At 30.8% G+C, this 21,717-nt stretch overlaps 2 protein-coding genes across 2 annotated transcripts in view; one reads left to right on the plus strand and one right to left on the minus strand.

Annotated features, from left to right (window-relative positions):
- Window positions 1–12: 12 nt before the first annotated feature.
- LOC132713432 (uncharacterized) lies at window positions 13–14,982 on the minus strand. The gene is made up of 8 exons (XM_060696028.1): window positions 14,821–14,982; window positions 10,799–11,011; window positions 10,507–10,635; window positions 4,862–4,990; window positions 4,317–4,439; window positions 3,278–3,541; window positions 1,514–1,652; window positions 13–826 (listed from the first exon to the last, which is right to left on the minus strand). Exons 1-8 carry the CDS (start codon window positions 14,882–14,884, stop codon window positions 13–15), a joined length of 1,875 nt encoding a protein of 624 aa, XP_060552011.1. The 5' UTR covers window positions 14,885–14,982.
- Window positions 14,983–20,011: 5,029 nt separating this feature from the next.
- LOC132713433 (uncharacterized) overlaps window positions 20,012–21,717 on the plus strand; it is a 68,087-nt gene continuing 66,381 nt past the window's right edge. Inside the window, exons 1-2 of the mRNA XM_060696032.1 lie at window positions 20,012–20,157; window positions 20,724–20,894. Coding sequence (XP_060552015.1) covers window positions 20,088–20,157; window positions 20,724–20,894 — 241 coding nt within the window. The 5' untranslated portion in view covers window positions 20,012–20,087. The remainder of the gene's footprint in view (window positions 20,158–20,723; window positions 20,895–21,717) is intronic.

Consider the following 21,717-nt stretch of genomic DNA (forward strand, 5'->3'; position numbering starts at 1 on the left):
GAAAATTAGGTACTAGCTTTTCAGAAGAAATCGGTCCATTGTCAAGACTATATGAAAATAAAACTGTGTTATTCCAAATATATTTTCAGTTCCGTTCACAGGTAAAATGCCATCCTCTTGTTCATAAATACCATAAATTTGACCGTTTGAGTCTGGATTGATTCTACCTAGAAATGGGTTATCTAAATATAACTTGTTATAAAAGTAGTTTTTCCAATCAATACATATATTGTTATGGTGGGTTTGCCATTTAAATTTCATATCACTTGAAGCTGAAGTAACCTTTAATGATTTTCCATCATCAACAGAAATGTAAGACGAGTTATCAAAGAGGAAAAATCTCCGGGAATATTGAACATTATTTGCAACATCTTTGACGCCCAATATAACACAATAAAGTTTTGGATTACTGGATTGTAACGTAAACTTTATATGTTTTGTTATAGTACTAGAATTAAGTATCTTTGAATACGCCGCGTTTTGCATAGAAACTGTCCCATTTGATACTTCATACACATTTATTTCGTGCAAATCGATACCAGAGGCATGTGAAGAGTTACCACCTAAAGGAATAGGATCATTCCAACCATCAAACAACAACTCTATTTCTGGCGAACGAGTTATTCGGTTAAATACATTTAAAGGTTCTGTATATGGACATGCCTTATCTTCCAGACAATGTCTCGGTTTAACATCATCAAAAGTGTAGCAAATTGTCTCTTTAGCATTTGTCTTTTTATATGGTATTGGAATTTGCAAAGTATTTGCATCGAAATCTTTTGTCACCCGGAATCCGCCACCCAAAGCTTCAAATTCAATACACAATCTGAAAAATGGAATTCTCCGATAATTACTTAAATGACAATTATGACAATAAAATATAGAAAATAAGAATCCCTAAAGAAAGTCCAACACAGCAAAATTAAAAATGTTGCAGGCTCGGTTTGATTGAGCCTGTTCATGGACGGTACTGTCAAGTACAAACTACCGCCGACGCCCCCAGCACCGGCTTAAGCAGAATACAATATTTAACATAAATTGGTACAATTTGGAATTTTGAAACATCCGCAGATATGGCGGTTATCATGGAACCTTCAATGTGACACGTAAGTACTATTCGATAAAGAACGGCACATGGCCCCCAGGTAAAAGAATGCGTGTGCCCTAAACGGGAAAACGGAACTAAATAAAATGGAATTTTGAAAGGGGATCAGAGATTAAAGTAAGCCTGCATATCACAGATAATACGTCAAAAGACAAATTTTAAAAGCAGGCCACATATCCTAAGGATGATTCAACAGTATTCAAGTGAGGAATACTGGAACCACCCAACAAGGAAAAACGCCGAACTTAATTACTCTTTTTTGTGTAAAAACAAATGTGATCAAAAATATATATTGTAAAAATGAAATGTTTTCACTTTTTAAATATGCAATCGAAAAAACAACAACTTCAAGTGGATATTTAATAATATATATTCAAGTTAATACTTCAAAAGTAATGTTTTTCGTACCTCTGCCCATTCGTTAGATTGTATCTTGTATCTGATAAAGTATAACTGTTCTTGTTTTCGACCGTCGACTTTGCTTCTTGACCATTTCTTTGATCCTTTTTGAGAATAAACTTATCGATAGTCTCGGGGTCTTTTTTGCCTATAGAAATTGTTTAATAAACTTTTATTATTCAAAGAGATATATAAACAATTGTGTGGTACATTCAATAGTATCATTGGCCTAACAATTACGGCGCTAGCAATCCTGAAACGATAATGTTATTTCTGAGTATGTCTTAAAATTTATTCAATACTTCAAGCAGCTGTATCTGCATACAGAATGCACACAACGTAAATGTACACAAATAAAAAAGAAAGGGAATGTTTTTTTCGGAATTGATATGTTGACTATCAGTCAAAACTAAATTTGAATTTTAACCAGGTTCTTAAAATTGCGCATACGCTTACTTTTTTATATAAGATTTACTTATCGTGCACTCATGTCATTTTGAAATAAGTAGCTTTAGTCAACCCACCAATAGATTAAAAATACCACATGTTAAATAAACAGACCGATACAGTAAACGTCACATCAAAAGAAGTTGTGCTTTATTGATGTAACTTGTTTTAGCATGATTTATATCTCCTCGTTACAGATAGCGCAGGGATTATTTAACTATCTCACCTTATTTATCCTCTAAAATATCAAATCAAATTTGTTACGATCTTCAAGAAAAAATAACAAGTTTTCTCTGATTTCGACATATGTTGTGTATATTATGGAACTTTATAAGAATATGAAGCCAGACATAGAACAAGTGTTTATTGCCTCCGCTTTGTTCTTCCGTATTTCCATAGTTTCGTGATGCTTTTCAACAGTTTCTCTCCTTACGACATTATTTTTTCAACTTTTACTTACACAGCCTTTATTTATCAAGCGATGTCTCTTATATTTGGTAGTTCTCTATCTTTGTTTGAATTCCCTAGGATTAAGGTCAACATATATTTTTACACTTTCTCTCATACAGAGTTTATATATTCACTGATGTATTTCATAATTGCAAGGGAGATAGCAGGGGTTGTTTAGTTTGTGTTCATATGGGTCGGGATCAATGAAACAAATGCTAAAATATATTTTTATACTTGCTTATACAGCATTTAATTTTTGACGGATCTCTTTCATATTAAGAAGGATTACATAGTTCGTTTTCACTACTGGAAGGAGTTTAGAAGGACTCGGGTCAAGGTCAACATTGTGAACAAAAAGGCTTTTAAACTTAAGTTTTTGAAGTCATTTACTTACACACGTTTTTCATATCTGATGGGTAAATACCTTAAGTGGTCTATTATCAAGGGTTCACTTTGGTAGGTTAAGGATTATGGTGCTCAAAATAGATTTTCATATTTTATGCCTTTACAGCTTTTATTAATTGACGGATGTCTTTCACAATTGGTAGGAATATACGTTGAATGATATTCTTACTTTTGGTGGAGTAAGTGGTCACTTCGGTCAAGGTCACCTGTGCTATAATGGATTTTTGCACTTCTGCATATACAGCCTTTATTTTCTGACAAATGTTTTGGAAATTTGACAGGAACATATCATGTGTACCACCCTATTTTATGTCGGAGTTGTAAAGATCATTTATGCTAAAACATTCTACATTTTCTTACATATTTTGAATTAAAGTATATTGACTAAAGATCAATTTTGTATCCATCGCTTTTACCGATGTGTCTTGTGCGTTGGCCAATTAAAACTGAATGTCAAACAATGGTACATACCTTGAATAGTCACTAGTTTTGTAGAAACAGATGTATCAGTTATTCCAAAATTCTCTTCGTGAATATACTTTGGCCTCGGTACCCAAGCTGTGACGTTAATCGTAAATTCTGACATCATTGTAAATGAGAGCAACGTTGGTAGAAAGTTTCCATACAAGTCTGGAAGATCTTGACATTGACCTGCACCTGTTTGTGTAGCATCTCCATTTGTCCCACGAATTTCAGTTTGACAGTTTAGAATTGACGGGGTATTGTCTTCCTCCACTTAAATAAATCAATTAATGAATTGGCCTATAATGTAAGGTCAATAATACCCAAAAGACTTGTGTTGATAATATTAAGTGTCATAAGCGATTCCAATCCACGACATAATAATTTATGGATGTTGTTTGTAAGAGTTAGTGAAATATAAAGCAAATAATATGATTTTAGAACAAAATATTATTCATCATATAAATGGTCATACTAAATTTTAAGAAAACTATCAACATTTCGTTCAAGAGAAATTTTCAATAAGACTATCTTAATGAAACATTTCTATTGTTTAAATCAATGTTTAAAATACTAATGTAAAATGTGTCCAGTGAAGACAAATACAGTTTAAAGCTTTGAAAATAAAAATCATCATGATTAGGATTCAGTTTATCTTAAAAGCTATAATATAAATATTGCTTGATTTTATTAACCTGTCTCTTGCATATTAATTAAACTGATCAATGCAGATAATATGACAATCGTCGATTTTGCAAAAATAAAGAAAAAACAATGGCAACAGTAGGGCTCGAACGAGGGACATTTTTGTATTAGACAATCACTTTACCGACTATGCTATTGTGGATGTGAGACGACGATTTTTACATTAAGCTAGTATGGCTTTTCAAAACATTAGTAATATATTCCACATTCGTAAAATACACACACAGAAAGGAAGTGGGATCGAAATTTTAAATGAATGCTATAGTGTATTTGCATAATGCATATTTGACACGTCAATGAAATCAGACTATAACAAGATGAGGTATGAGATAATAATATTTACGTTGACAAATTGTATGGGTTCCATTTTGTACTGGGTAGAATCCTGGAGCACATTTACAACTTGTAGTTAGCTCATCCTGACACGTGCCAGGCCAACAAGAATGGGTGTCGAATGAGCACATACCTGCAAATCAGCAAACGAAACAATTATGTTAATGTAAATAGATTAGTAAAACTTTTCTTTAAACGATCGCTAATGATGATATGAATTAAATATGAAAGATAAGGATTTTCTTGTTACTAAATTATTCTAAGTTTTATCCAAATCAATTTCTTATCAACAATTCGAGCAGTTATGTAGATAGGACCGTCCGTGGTTAAGGTATTTGAATTCAAACCTCTCGCCCCTAATTTACTGTTGCTTCAAACACTTTGTGTTCTTCATGCGAGGAAGCTATCCATCTAGCTAACGAGGGTACTTAGGTGCCCATCCGTGCCTGAAATCATGCAAGGAGGGGCATCTTGTGTCCTCCTGCACCAGTTAAGCTGGAAAGTCGCCTACATCTGTGTTATTTATGCCTATTATTGTCAAAGATAATTACTTACGTTCACATTGCTTTCCCGAACGTGTCCTTTTGTAAAATATATTATCACTTTCACATTTCAGACATTTCGTATCGTATGGACTTGTACAATGATGTTTATTGTTGATGCAGTTTGTTATCCTCGGACACACTAAATGTAAAAAAAAACAATAGTAAGGAGTCATTTGCTTCATGAATAAAGAACCTTTACATAAACGATTATTTTTGTGTTAATTCCTTCTCCATTGGACAAGCTTTATTATTTGCGTAGCGTAACTATTAATTCAAAGCTGATTACATATACAGAAAAGATTTACATTTATATAGCATATACAGAGGATATTGAATGAGTGTTAGTTCAATACTAAATTTATTGCACGAGTTGAATAAAGTTATATTATGCGAGCCTCTGGCGAGTATAATATTATTTTATTCAACGAGTGCTAATTCAGTAATGAACTTACACGAATTTAATATTCTATTTATCACATACCAAAAATAAAGACCGTTTAAAGTGAAATAAGAGTCATTTTTCATTGACGCGCCTATAGTATAACGCTAACTTTACACTATGCTTGCATAACGCTAATGACGTCACGTCAAAATATATGCACGGCCGTGCAATACCATATTTACGGAGTCGCAAAATCGGCACGGGTGTGTGATAAAACATTGTGTTATTTATGTTAAATACAAATTTAAAAAATGGTCACATACGTCAGCTTTGGAAGCTCTAAAATTAATATTTATAATGTATATTATGTTTGGGTATATTGCTGCATGCCTCCAGTTTATCCAAAATATTGCACGAAATGCAATCTTTAGGAAAATGTATTAAGATCTTAAGAAAAGTAAAAAGATTTAATATTTGATTAATAATTTACAGGTTTTGTGCGATTAATGATTGATTTTGCACTATCAATCACTATAATTCTATTGCGTTACTAACGAGGTAAGAGGTACTTATGTATATTTTGACCTCTTTTTTGGTAAGATACGGGGATTGTTAGTTCCGTTTGCAATTTGTAAATTACTTTCTTTGTTCACTTCACAGTATTTTACTTTTAAATACATTTTCGAAATTTTCATGAAAATTAGCATGAATCTGGAGGCATGCTTCTTTAACGTTTTCTTTTCCATCGAAACAATTGAAAGTAATATGAACACTAGATGCAGGGACTTAATAGTTACGTTGACGCCTCAGTACAAATAACTGTTTTCCGGGTTAATTAACATAATGTACTGTCAGTTTAATTGGTGTGTGTTAGCTATTGAAATACCAAATACATTCTTTGAACGATAAAAATCAAAAGAAATTGAAATATACACTCTAATTAGCTTTAACATATAGCTTGCATCAAAATCGAAGAGACTCGTGAATGAAAGGGAATTTTGGCTATATATAAAAACTTATTTTGACTTTCACCAGTTCACTCACTGTAAACCCTTGAATGGGCATAATGTCACTTTAAGACATCATGTGTCACTAATTTTGTTTGTTTTACACCACGTTACACAGTTTTTTTTATCACACTTACGAAATGATCAGTATCACATAAACTGGTGAAACCTTTGTCAAAAACTACTATTTGAAATATATAGAAAAACACACATCTTACTTTTGCAAAATATGATTGCCATCATACAGTTTAACACCAGTTCACATGGAAAATAACCAGCAAGCGTGTTATGGGTCAATTGTTTTATTAAATTAGCGCTTAATATTTGATTTGTGCGTGAAAGCTTGCAATATTAGTAATAATATCTTTACGAGAGGATATCTGTTATGTCTGAGAGAAAGTTATCTGTCAAAATAGTATTACGGTGTTTCTGATATGAAAAGCTTATCAAAGATGTTATAACTCATTGAATGATGAAAGGGCTTGTTTGAAATAATTTATGTCAAATAAATAATTTAGTTACAATACTTACCATAGTTGTTCTTTGTGTTTATTCAAAACCAAAAACAGTCTAAATTTCTAGTGTTAGTATGTGATGCTTGAATGAGCAAAGATGATTGATTATTCTTTACTTTTATTCTCATTAAGCATTATATCATATATACTGTTACCAGAACACATGTTTGTTCTGTTTTAAAATTATTATGATGAACAAACATCATACAATCAATTAACATATATAATCGGGAACTCCTCATGGTATACGTCATAACCGTCATTTATTGTCAGCGTGGGCCGCGTTTCGTTCCACTTGTCATTCGAAAATTTCACAGAATTGCTATTTGAAAACATCTTGTATTGATTTTTACACTGTATATAGAGAACATATTCCGATATTTGTTTCTTGTAAAATTATGTACGTATATTTAAAATGTGAACTGTAGAGCTGAAGTCCTATTACTTTTTGAACAACCCTCGTAAAAGGTTTTCTAATATATTGTGTTTATGTTATCCAAAGATATTTGCCAGTGTCTTAAAAATATGTTCAGGGCATCATTTATTAAGATACCAATGTGTTGCTAAGGAAGAAGACATTGCATATCATACTGAGAAAACTATTCAGGATTATTTGATAAATTAATAATAAATAATGTGACATGAAATGTTTAATTTTTAAGTTTATAATACCTGTGATAAATTGATAAGCAAATATATTTAAACAAATATTATCTTTATGAGTAAATGTATCAAGCTGCCCCTCGTGACTCTTTAAATCCAGGATAAAACTAAGTAACGGTCTATGATTAAAATAATGCACGGCAGATTTTATTATATAAGAACACTCAGCAACTGTTCAATTATAACACGAAACATTTTAACGTTAACAAATTGACTGATTTATAAATAAGCGAAAGCAGATCCGATATAAAATATTTCAGAGTGAATTTGTATCAACCATTTATTTAGCTAGAGCGCAATCGGTATGCCGAAGCAGTTCATATACTTAGGCGCTAGGTATGGTTCGAGACAAGCTAGTGGAATAAATGTTTTCATTTTCATTTTAAATTTAACAAGTATAAGGTATACTTTAGCGATATTGTATTAATTGTCAATGTATTAACTTTACCCTATTTAATTTAACATTCAACTCCATTCACAAAGTAAGCCAATCCGATTTGAGTTATAGAAATGGGTTCTTGAGCGTGGGCCTAGGAGAGGTGTTTGTTTGTTGTTACACGTGTATATTTTATTCTTCAATTCTGATATATGTGGAGGAGTTGCATGTTATTTGTGGAGAACAGAGCTGCTATATAATTTAATTAATATATAGAAATATCAATTGCTAAAACTTATACTATGCATTTCAAATATTACTATTTATCAAATGCTGCCATAATAATAATAATAATAATAATAATAATAATAATAATAATGATGATAATAAAAATAATAATAATAATAATAAACAGAATAATAATAATAATAATCACAAAGGTGTTCATGAAGTGATAATTAAAATTCTTTATGTGGTTAAGAAACAAGATTCGGAACTAAATGACAAGCAATTGAAATATTGACTACTGAAATAAAATTTAAAATACATGTAGTTAAACCAAATCATTGTAAGTTATTTTAAGGGCAAGCTAGATTAATTTTATACAAAAAAAACTTGTGGTTAACAAGTTTAGGCAGTAGATAAGTTATTCTATCCAAGACGATAACATTTATTTAAAGAAGAAAGAAACAAGTGTGCTTTTTCACATGTATCGCTTAACGTCAATCAAAATTTCCTTTTATGTTTATGGGTAGCACCTTATCTAAATTAAATAAGAACATGTTTTATCTCCTTCATATCTCAAAGCTACTTCACGTAGATAGTTAAGTACCACTGGAGAAACTTATAAAATCTGAACAAACAAACTTTTTTTTATATATTGATTATCAGAAGAAAATAGAGAAGAAGAATTTTGTAGAAGAAAATAGAGGGAAACGGAATCCCCAAAGGACGCAAAAAAACGGCAAAATTGAAAAGATGTTTCAGAGCCTAATGGTAAGTTTATGTCACCGTCTACGCTGCTGGCACCGTTTGAAGAACAATTCAACAGTTAAACCCGAAATTGCCTATTTTGTATTAAGAAACGGCCACAGATTAGCTCATACACAGGGTCATGTAACCTCCAATGTGACACGTTCGTGTCGTTTCGTTCCACAAATAGCGACGTATGATGATGCAGGTGCCCTGAACGAGAAAGCAGTCAAAACAACCGAACGTATGTGTACTTTTCTTGCATACTTTCTGGTACATTTTTCTAGCATTGCCATAAGACCAACGGTATGTTTCTACATTTCCCTTTCACATTTATTCTTAGTAAAATTTCTAATGTGTCACCTACATCTCTTTTTGTCTCAATAATTGTTCAAGTAAATAATAAATGTTAAAATATCACCTAAGTCATTCTATTTTGCTTATTGTATTAACAACGATTGTTATGTTTTATATCTATATTATGAGATGTCATTGAGTTGTTTTTTTAAATCAATATATATAAACTGTTCAACCCGAAGAAACGCCGATAAGCTAATCTAACATCTCCGCATGTTGTGATATAAAGAAAAATGAAAAAAAAACCTGTTTTATTTCTTATGTACTTAAGCTATTATAAACCTGTTACTTTAAGTTTATATTTTAATCAATAAATAATGCACATGATGTGTCTGTCGACAATATCTAGACCTACTCAGTAATAAATATATGTTTGTGAATGACTTATAAAAATATCCTTAAATACCCTTTCAACATTCAGAAAGATTAAAATGGTAGGTAAGCCTTCCTTTGACTGTTTCTCCCATGAACACAAGTGACCTTTTTAACTTTTCATTAATCTATGGGGAAGTTTTTCCATAGCAAACACCAATGCATTTACAAGATGAGAGTTTTATCACAACAAGCTAGGATCCATTTAAAAGTACAACTAAAGTGTATATGTCAGTGTGAGTACATAATGAATCATATATTTATACAGGAGTTAAAACCTCGAAATTGGCAATATGTCCATAGCCAAACATTTAAAAGTATCCTTTTTTCACGTGATATGACCAACTAGGAAAGACCATTGACATTTCATTCTGGAAAACACGTGTCTATTTGTCAAGGATCAAATAATTTCAGAATATGGGTTATAAACGTATGTGCTAAAATCACTGCATATTGTTATACACAAAAACGTAGTCATTCTATAAATTAACATCTTCATAATATCAACAAAATGATCAATTAAATTTACTACGCAAACCATTTAACCTATTTTGCTTATTGACTCATATCAATACCGGCATTATTCAAAGCAAAATCAGTTTCACTTTATTGGTAAACTTATGTTAAATAATTTCGAATTAATCATCTGCATTATAATATTAGATGAATCAGATTGGAAAATAATTTAGAATATCAACGCAATTCCCAAAAACGTGTTATCATGTTTCTCCTTACTTCAAATACATATCAACATTTGATTGAACCCGACATGTCATCATGCATCAATGTAAATAGAGTACGAGTATAATTGTACACAAATATACATATTACTACTTAAATCACTGATTAATATATCCTTCATTGAACAATGGCAAAATCAGTGTACAGTAGACAAGACAAATATGCCAGACTGTAATTAAACAGCAAAAATAAATATATGATTTCCATTCATTCAAAAAGAACATGAAATAAAACAACAAACAAACAAAAATTAAACAAATGTTTACTTACATAAGCATCCAGCACCATATCCTCCTGAGTAGTAAGGATCATAACATTTCGTACATCTGATGTTGTCAGGGTTTCCTCCACATTCTTTGTTGTCTCCAATACAGTTAGCTATGTATATAAGTCGGCAATCTAAAATGTTTTAAACCATGCAGTTAGCTATGTATAAATGTCGGCAATTTAAAATGTTTATAACCAAATATAGTGAAAATGATCAGAAACGTTACTCTGTTTATAGAGATATTGTCATACCAAATACGTTCATAATCGACAAAACCGTATGTAGAATACAAACTTTCACAACATGTTCCTGTTCTCCATGACGGACAATGGCACCTGTCGTTGTAATAATGATGACCATGTCTACAAAATTCATTGCAATTCCTATCCTCGTCATCATCTATTCCCCAAAAACAAGAGTCGCCATGTCTGCGTTGTGTTCCTCCTCCACAACTTCTTGTGCAAGGTGACCACGCTTGCCAAACTGTATCCCCATTATTGCATGCACCTAAATATTTAACCATATTCATTTATTCAATATACATATAAGTCTTACACGTTATGACAATGTAACATATATTAAATAGAATAATAATGATAATATAATAGATATCCAATAGAGTTAGAACAATAATGTTGTTGTTTTGTTTTGTATTTTCACTTGAAACTACGTGTATTGTTATCGAGAATAGTATCGGGCAATTGAAATTCAAATTGCATATTAATGGTTGATTACACAATGCAAAACAAATTTCTCTGCAAAACAAATTTCTCAAATGAGAATACAAAAAAGCATTGCGAGTAGATTTACATGTTCAATATATATCATCAAACAAGTTAGTTATTGAACAGGTCGTTTCGCCACAGAAATGGGCGATATTGTATTTTTGTAGCAATAGAGATATAGAAGACGAAAATAATTTTGTCATGGTATGTCCAGTGTTGGCAAATATAAGAAAAAAATCATTAAAGTATATTTTAATTAAGGACCCAATGTAATAAAGTTTACTGAGCTTTCGAAATATCATTGTGTTACTGTTAAAAATCTGGGAAAATTCATATATAACGCATTATGTTAAGAAAATATTTACTGTAATTACATTTGAAACATCAAAGTTGTCTTATTAACAACAAAATGTAAAGTTCTGATTCATCCTCCACGAAATCTCTTTTAATATCTTAATTTGTGGGAAAATGTATTTATTGTTTGAACTTTATTGGTTCACTTGACAAATATATATAGATACTTAACTTGATGAGATTCTATTTTATGTCAGGGCCAAAGATAAGACTATTATTAATTAAAAAAAAACATTGAAGTTGACATTTGCTGTCAAATGCATACTTGAACATAAAAGAGTATTCCTATCCTAAAAATGGAATACTTTATACTTATATAAAACTAATTTTATGGGAATACATGATCAGGCTTACTTTCAATATGAAATATACAATATGCTTTAGGGAAATAAGTGACAGGCTTCTATGAATAAATACTAGAACATAAAGATAAATTTAATTGTTAGTTATTTTCATTTATTTTATTTTAATATTTTATTTATTTATTTATGTATTTATTTATCTATTCGATTGTTTATTAATTTATTTATTTCATTTATTTATTTGTTTATTATTTATTTATTCATAAATTTTTATTTTATTTTAATTATTTATTTTTTTCATTTATTTATTTATTTATTTCATTTATTATTTATCTATGTATTAACTTTTATTTAATTTCATTTTTTATTATTTTATTTATTTTATTTATATATATATTTATTTATTTATATATTTATTTATTTATTTATCTATTTATTTTTATTTATTTATTTATTTATTTATTTTTATATATTAGCTTTTTATAGATAGCTGATGTTAAATATAAGTTTGATATAAGACCGCACGTAGGCACGCAGTCTAGGACGGATCATGGGTTCGAGAGCACAAATCTTACTTATAATATATAATAAGAAGAACAGGTGAGGACTGGTACACATCATATAATTGTAATGGTTACAATAACTGCCTACCAGTAAATGACCTAAAAATGAGACAAAACGGCCTAATACTCAAAACAAACTATACTGTCACTGAAAGTAATATTTGTGCAGAAAGTTTATTTTGGTTAGTTATGCACCAATTCATCGCACTTTTATCCTATAATGCAGAGTTAGTAAGATAATGCCAAATTGTGTAAAATGTCAGAAAGGATGAAACAGGATATGGAAGCTATATAAGTTCGGAAAATGTGTTAGGTATAACGGAAAGACACACACTTAAGAAAAAGCCTTTTATGTGCGTTATTGTACTAATTAATGTCAGCGAAACAGAAATTTGTATTCGAGAGAACGTTTTTCTTACAAATAATTTCGAAAAAAGCAAAGTTTATAAGTTCATGGAAATGTTTGCTATGAGAGTAACAATATAATGTTCAAGCAGCCGTGCAGGTTAATTCATTTCTTTTAATTTGATATACTTATATGTCGGTCTTTCAATATAAGAAGTGGTCATTTTCTAAAAAAATGTCCAAAATTCAGCGTTATTTGTGCACCATTTCTGCATTATTTAAACATTACTGAGTTACGTGATATAAGGGGATTATTATGTTTTAGTTAATCTTATGCGCAACGGTTTCACGACTTTGGGACGTTTTGGGGAGTTTTCATTGACATATAGACAAATTTAAAACTGTTCCACAAAGTTTCTTTAAACGTGGCATGTTGTTAGAATATGATGAAAAACTTGGGTCTCAAAAACCTCACTTTTGAGTTATCAATCATTGATTAAGAATTATTAACTTACTTAACGTCATTTCAAGGGCAGATATTACAACAACAAAAAATGTCTGCAAAGTCTTGTTTTTACGTCTGGCTATACTTTTTTCATTGTTTATCACAATACATTATTACATGCATATACATAAATAATTTATGTTATTATTTTTTCAGTTTGAATAAAGGGACATATAATTCTTTAATCAAAGGTCATTTTTTTCAAGAAGAAAAATAGCACAAATCAAGAGAAGAAGAAAAAACAAATGAGATCTTTATTTGTTCTTGAAATTATTTACAATTATTCAAACAGAAATGATTTATTCGAAAATAAGTAAAAAATCGCTTTAAATGTTTCCGTTGTCATACTATAACAACATGCTAAGTTAAAAAGAATTATATTGAACATTTTAAATCTGCCTTTATGTCTTTATGTTTCAGAAAACTCCCGAAAACGTCCAAAAGTCGTGAAACTCCTACGCTTTATACTAAGCATAAAATAATAATCACCGGATATATCCCGTAACGTAGGAATGTTAAAATAATGCAGAAAACTCCTGATAACGAATTTAACAAATTAAGCGGTCGGAAAATGATTAACAACTAAACAGCTCTCAACAAAAGAGCCGGTAGTTTATTTGGATTTACTATGAAGTTACATCAGTTATATAACATCTCAGAATTTAGGAAGACCATCATAGCCCTTATATCTCTCACAAGACTAGTAAAGCTCTAAATGGCAAAGGACGATTTAATATCGATAACTATGAATGTAAGGTCAAAATCTGTTTCAAAGTTCAAATCTGAAATGGTCTACAAAGTCCATCTCAAAGTCTAAATTTCATAGTTGTAAAGAACAAAAACGAGGTCACTGGGGTTAAATCTAATTCAAGGAATTCTGTAACATGTTGAACTATAGTCGACAAAACTCTGTCTGTATCACTCATATCAGTAAGATAAGAACAGCTTAAACAAATTATTGTGGCTATCAAAAGTCAATGATTGCTTTTGAAGTCATAGGTTACTAAGGGAAATCAATGATTACTATGGTAGCCACTGGTTTATATGGGATGTCACTGGTATCTATAGAAAGTCAATATAACAATGGGAGTAATGGTTGCTAAGGAAAACGGTTTAGGAGGAAATGATATTTTTAAAAAAACGTAGACGGACGAACGGACGGACAGACGCCCGACAACTGATGCCGAATGATCACTATCGCACTTTGTGCCCTGGTGAGCTAACAATAAAGTTTTGCACTACATTATTAGTGTTAAATGCTTTAAAGGAAGAAATCTAACAGTAGCAGCCAAGTAATGTTTCTTAAAATTTAGTTTGATACTAGTAAGTTTTTATTTACAATGGTGTCACTTATATGTAACGGATATGTATATGTATAATTTGAAAAGGAAATTAATTGTTTTGAATTTGTTGTAAACATAATATACCTTTTTTTAACAATATGTCCTACCGTGGGTTTTGTATCAAAATTAACCTTATTTTTGATAAAAGGAATAGAAATAAATATTAAATTTTTGATTACCAGATAGTTGAAGTATTCCAAAAAGTAATAATGCCAAAGAAAACAGTCTTAGTTGCAACAACATTATGGCAATCAACACTACTGGCCAGCAATGTAATTCTTCATGGGTTTCCTTCCAGGTCCTTTAGTTGAATGTGATAGCGACGTTGTATCAACAGATACAACCGCTGGAGTACTATTTACAAATAAGTGCAAACAACTGTTTTTATCTTCTTTTTTATCAAATAGGCATTTAAACTAACAAATTGTTATCTTTAACTTCCAAACAAGAATACAGTTTTAAACATGATTTTGCGTATTTGAAAAAGGAAAGAGATTTAAATTCTTAAACAAGTTTTAACAAATGTTTTGTATTATTGACATTTAGCCTAGTACTCTTTTACAATACCTTTACAATTATTAATGTGCATTTATACAATTTATTTTTGGCATTGCAAAGTTTGGCAGGACATGACAGAGTTTCTGTGTCGCCTTCTACTAAGTGGCGGTGACCACATGTAGGGATAACTTCTCCGTCGTCCGTTCGTCTATGTGACTATCCCAAAACTTGTCTGGATTATAAATTTACTCATCAGCAACTTCTGGCGCAACTGCTTCTAAACTCTACAGGAATGATCAGTATCAAGCCTAGTTGTACAAACGTCGGCATTATCCGATTCAGTAATTTTGTCAGAATTATGACCTTAGATGATTTTGATTTTTATCTAAAGTTTGTCCGGATTACTCCTCGGTCACACTTGTTTATCATTATATAAGCATAACATTTTTAACATAAATCATTAAGCGAAATCTATTGCGATAGAGAACATTATATATTTTTATGGATTATATCGGTCGGTCGGTCGGTCGGTCGGTCTGATAGTCGGTCATTTTGATTTTTAATCACACAATATTTTGTTTAACTACATAAGAATAAGTGGGTTGTTCAAATATGAATCGTCATTAACATCATTTCTTAAATCTCTTTCTTATATCCTTTAGGGTACTTCAAACAGAAATATATGCGCAAGATTATCAAGACATATACTTAGAAACAAATTGAAAGTCCTATTTTTGTTCTATTCTTTGCCCGTTTTGAGTGTTCAACGTGTCAAATTTTGTAATCTGGTTGCGTCATCTTAATAATATTTATAAATGGAAACAAAGACTAGGTGTTTATATTATCCATTTAAACATGTTCATAAAACAATATCTTCCTTAATGTGCTAATACATCGTGTTCTTATGAATGCATAAAATCATCTAGTTCCGCACCCGCTACCCCTTGTCTCATTACCCTGCCCACAGACACTGATCCAGTTGCCGGACAACTTTGAAATTTCTTGTACTTATGCAATAAAGTTGCATTTTGTTCATGTTAATTTTGTTTGTTTTTATTTTCAGTAGTTTTTGAGTTACAGCAAAAAAGTCCACGTACTTCTGGGACACCCTCGTATTTTTTGACAGATAAATGTGTTCGACAAAAAATCGTTATGTACATATTCAATATTTTGACTGTATTCAAAAACCCATCATTCTTAATAAGGTTAAAATACTATGATATTAACAGCAGAATAAGGTATAACACACACACATACGCGCGCACGAGCGCGCGCCGCAAATTAAATCCGTAACACACAGGATTTTGATTTTAATTCTCAATAAAATAATACCAGGAGATTAGGTTTCTTTAAAATCAACCGGGAAAGACCTACTATCAACTTTTCACTGCTATGGCGCAAAGTTTAGGTGACAATGAAAACAATTTAAAGCTTTTTTCTAAGGTAAACAAATGTAAGAACTATCTTCAAAAGAAAAAAAAACAAATACAGAAGATGTGCTTTATATAGGCGTCTTTTTTAATTTTGCTAGATTATATCTGAACGTTCATTTAAATTGCTAAGAAGCGTTATATATTTTGCGACTTCTAATAAAAATTTCATTCCGGAAAAATGTGATCTTAATCAAATCTACATAGCTATGTAATAAAATATATCCATTCCGTAGCACTCAACAAAAAAAAGGAATATTTACAAAAGTCACAACAGAAAAGCGCAATTAGGTGTTCAATCATCACGTTATTTGAGAAAGTTCAATTGGCCTCCTGGCCGACTGAGGTCGCACGGCCTTCTGAGGCTGATCTCTACAAACCTTTGTCCTCGTGGATAGCGACGGCGATGATGTGACTTGCGGCTTTCATGTATGTACCAAGCAGCACAATTGTCAGTACTTAAGGGTGGGACTATAAGATTTTAAATTAAACTTTGTGATGGCAATTCTTTTAAAAGCATAACCGCAAAAATATGAACGGAAATACGGCGTTCAATGAAGACACCTGACTGAAAAGGGAAAAAAACTAGTATAAATATGAACATTATGACATGCCAGGTTCGTCTCCCTTCTCATAAACTGCATTTATGAAATACAAGGACGACATAAAATGTATGCCTACTACTATTGTTCGTGGTTTACTTGCAAAATTGTTCGCGATTCCATGAACACGATTGAATATAATTATGTGTTAGGCATAAACAATGAGTTTTCCACGACATAAATCTTTTGTCTTTTCAGAGCGACCTTCAGCCAAATCCTCCTTTAAACCGTAAACTAACAAGTTTTTCCTCTTTGACTTAGCCTCTAAGTCATCTATCTTACCTTTTATTTTATCTCGTTCAACCTTTTATTGCTGAACATTTGACTCTAAATGTTTGCATGTTTTATAGAATGAATTTACTTTTTCGCTTCTCACAGCTCGGTTTTTTTTAATCTCTGATACAGAATTTATATATGATCAAGACTGTCCTACCTCATCAACTCGAGACTCTATTGTATTAAATTTGCCTTCAATATCCGACACTTTTGCACTTATTCTATTAACTGGTTGTTTTTAACAGGTTCATTTTTGGCATCAACAGGCATATCTGCCCCGTTGGCGTTTGAGTTATATAAGCAAAAGTCTGTGTTGTTATTCCTTATGGCATAACTGGACTATGATCATTAAACGTACTGTTACTGTTTCGTTGACCGATGTTTATGTGTTTTACATACGTCAGCGTCTCGCACGCATGGCCAATTTGACATCTTTGTCAGAAAATAATGGCGAACTTGTCTACGATTTGCAATTTTTGATTGTTTAACTTGTTTTTTCCATCGTTTACCAATATTTTGCTGGTTCTTTTTGTTGTTGTTGTTTAAGCGGCATTAACTCTGATAAAATAACAAGTCCAAATTCATTTAAATCAATTTGGAATATGTATCGACATTGTGTTTTTTTTTTGTTTTTTTTTAAATTTTGAAATACATTTTTTCTGGTTTTATTCTCACGCAAAGAAAGACACGTCCGCCCCATTTCAAGTCGTTCAAGTCGATGTATTAATTGTTTAGGGTTATTTCACACTGCACTATGTTCTGTAGAAATATTAAACTTTATTTTATGCTTTTCAGTGGATTAATGCTTTATCCGTGAAAATTATATTTGATAATTTCACAGTGAAAATTATCAAAATGTGATTTCACACTTTTCAATGACGAGGCTACTTTTTAAGATTTTCCCCATGCGGTACCTCAATTTTATTTTTGCTGACAATTCTGACAATTTCAGGGCTGTTTAAACAAAAGCAAAGCTGAAATTGATAAATAACTTAACTGTCAAAAGTAATAAAAAGAAGAAAATTTACTACTATTCATTCAAATTACTAATCACCAAATATCATCTCTAATTTTTTTGTTTCATTTATACAGTCTGAAATATACATTCCTCCCACATGCAAAACAGATCTTGATGACATTTGTGCATATTTAAGTATCCTACGAGCATGCTTTATGGAAACTTGAAAAGCAATGAAAGCTATCAGCCCGAAGAATAAGTAAACAACCCAGCATTTGTAAGACAGCCGTTCAACAATTCCATGTTTTCCAATGCCCTAGCCGCTTTTTGGATGTTTACACATCTGTCAACACTTATTTATTGTCTGTTACAATCCTCAAATAAGTTTTCTTTCTTCCAAAAAGGTGTTTGACTAACAAATCCAAATGATATCCCTCAATTATTTTCCTCTTGTGAAATACACTTTTAAGAATGGCGGCCGCTTACATTCACAAAGCCATGCCTAATATAAATTCGCAGTAAGTAACGGAAAAAAAGGTCGGATGGTGTGACTTTTTCTTCTTCTAGAATTGTTTGATTTTATTATTAAAAGAATGGATCATTCATATGTTCTGAATAAAATGAATTATATCACCCCCATTTAACGATGATAGTCGAAATTATTTTTCAGCCAAAGACTTCTGGTATTTAATGAGAAATTCGACTAAAATGAGGCTACCAATGGGGTAAACAGATTTTAATATTAAATTAATAATAAGGAAATTTCGATTTAACTTGTTTTTAAGCATAAAATAAAAAGAACATTTGTTTGTTTGTTGTGTAAGATGCAATTTTATTTCATCTAATGAACTTTTAAATGTGGCTACGCGCCTCGTGAGAAAACTGTTTAAAGCCCACTCGATGAAAAAAATTCATCTTACACACAAACAAACAAATATCCTCTTCGATCTAAAAATATGTGATTACCTTTAAAAATAAATCAAGAGTTCAGTATCTATGACAACCTAGCAGAGTTTGGTTTGAATGGCTTATTATTAATTTCTTTTATCATAAATAGAAATAGATGTGCGTGCTGTGTCTCTTTTCTTCATTTTCTTTCTTTTTTGTTTTTTAGGAAAATGTTTAACATCGAAATTACTGTTAACTTAACTTTTAACTATTTATGCCCAATTCATTAAATAAATATATAATTATGTTAACTAAAACAGAAATTCTTGCACCAAGAAATGTTGAAAGGTATCAAAAATATTGACACGGCCTTTTATATAGATAATTTACCTACAAAGATAGTCTTTATAAACGACAGGTCTAAAACCGATAAGCTTAAAACAATTATGATAGTGAATTTGATTAATGATCTTTTATCAGTCAGATAAAAAATACATGTATAAATGTCAGATGAAAGTCATGAGATTAAATTAATCAATCAATCAACCAAAAAGCGATTATAAAAAACAACATAAGAGCGTTCATAGATTAAAATGTGATAGATAGAATAGGCAATAATTGAGCCCAAAACACACAAACATTGTTTACAAACCATTTATATGTTATCGCGTTTGTTTGGGTCGTAGTAAAATAAGACGCTATATTTGTAATGGGAACGCGGTTTTATTAAATCAAGAGTGAATGTTTGAATCCCAGGTGGTATCACATTATTACGGCTCTTGTGCTAACTTACAATGGATATGTTGTGCTTTTCTTTGGCGCTTCTTGTTTTTACATTACTGTATCCTGGAAGCATATGTAAAGGTTTATATTTACACATTTTTTTTGTTAATATGTACCTAGTGGTATAAGATTTTGTGTGCCTTTGTTTGTTATTGTGTAATATGTGCACGGGGATAATTATTGTTGTATGATATAATTATTATTTCATTAAGAAAGTATTATTATGAACTTTAAACAGAAAAGTACATCACACTGTAGTGGATTATTATATTTTCTAAAAGATTTAAAATTATAATTGTATACCAAAAAAATTATTCATTAAGATTCATCATGCGTGGTCATGATTATTTCAAACAGAAACGCCGCTTCTTCTTATTGAAACAACAAAATACAATCAGATGAGTTTTTATTAACTACAATGTACATGCAAATCTCATTAATAACATGTGGCTCTTGAGTTAACTTAAATGGTGATTTTAATTTTAGCTTCAGTCTGTATATACATCAAACTACATGTATTTCAACAAATGTTCACAAATACACAATCTTGTAGCTAAAATAATTAAACAGTTGTTTTAACTTAACTTTGTTAACGTTGTCACATGAACACTTTATCTTATTTTTACGTATTTAAGTTATAATTTCAGCTCTAACATGTCGAAATGGATATCAAGATAAGTATGGGAAATGTATTAAATACAACACAAACTACAAGTCCTGGTCTGGTGCACGTGCTGTTTGTAGAAACGAGGGAGGTGATTTACTTACTATCACAACACAGACAATGTACATGGAAGTCAAACAGTTTTGCGAGAGTAGTACGTAATGTACAAGTCTTTTTTATTTTACAATAGAATGTTTGAATTGTACCTTAAATATAGTTTATTTCAACAACTTCGCAGTACATATTCAAGTAATGCCAATAATTTATGTAAACAATATAGGTACGAATTGTTGATTAGGGATTTGGTCCGAAAGCTGACCTTATAAAAGCCTTCTCCTTACAGATTTACAATGCATAAAATACGGCATGACAGTATACGTGACGTGTTTGAAATATATCTGATTTTACATCCTTATTTTGAATCAATTAAAGTCAAGATTGCTTCTAATATTTAATAATGATCTAGTTCAAAATATAGACAAAGAAATGAAGAATTGATATTACAAGACCGCATCATTTTGTTTTAAAGAAGCAAAGAAAAAAAAACAAGATACAAAGAGTATAATAAGGAAGAATATTTCAGAAATATAGAAAAGAAGAAATAATTAAAGTGATGTATGCATTATATATATCAGTCACTATCGTTATTTCAAACTGAAATAATTAATTATTGTCATTACTTATGATAGTTTGTAGGATTCATGAATAATAGGTACATGTGCATATATTGTGCCCTCGCATACTTCATTTAATACCACGTGTTTTTGTACAATTATTGATTCAATGATCGGTTATCAAACACCCTAAAGTCAAATAATGCACTATCAAATATAAACAATTTTAAAATTTAGATACATTTCCGACCCAGTATAATATAAACCGAGGAATAATCGAGACTGATTATTTTATATCCAGTGATATAAACAATTCATTTATCATGCCATTAAACATATTTACAGTTTTAAATGCATGTATCT

This window comes from Ruditapes philippinarum, unplaced genomic scaffold (assembly GCF_026571515.1).
Source record: "Ruditapes philippinarum isolate M1 unplaced genomic scaffold, ASM2657151v2 ctg332_1_1_1_1, whole genome shotgun sequence".
Classification (NCBI taxonomy): Eukaryota; Metazoa; Mollusca; class Bivalvia; order Venerida; family Veneridae; genus Ruditapes; species Ruditapes philippinarum.

What these genes read in the sequence shown, in the direction of transcription:
- LOC132713432 (XM_060696028.1), bottom strand. Translation starts at nt 14,884, where the DNA reads ATGTTGTTGCAACTAAGACTGTTTTCTTTGGCATTATTACTTTTTGGA. An exon ending in ATATGGTGCTGGATGCTTAT is followed by an intron (nt 4,991 to 10,506) that starts GTAAGTAAACAT and finishes TTTTACATTTAG; the next exon opens with TGTGTCCGAGGATAACAAAC. An exon ending in AAAACTAGTGACTATTCAAG is followed by an intron (nt 1,653 to 3,277) that starts GTATGTACCATT and finishes CAATTTCTATAG; the next exon opens with GCAAAAAAGACCCCGAGACT.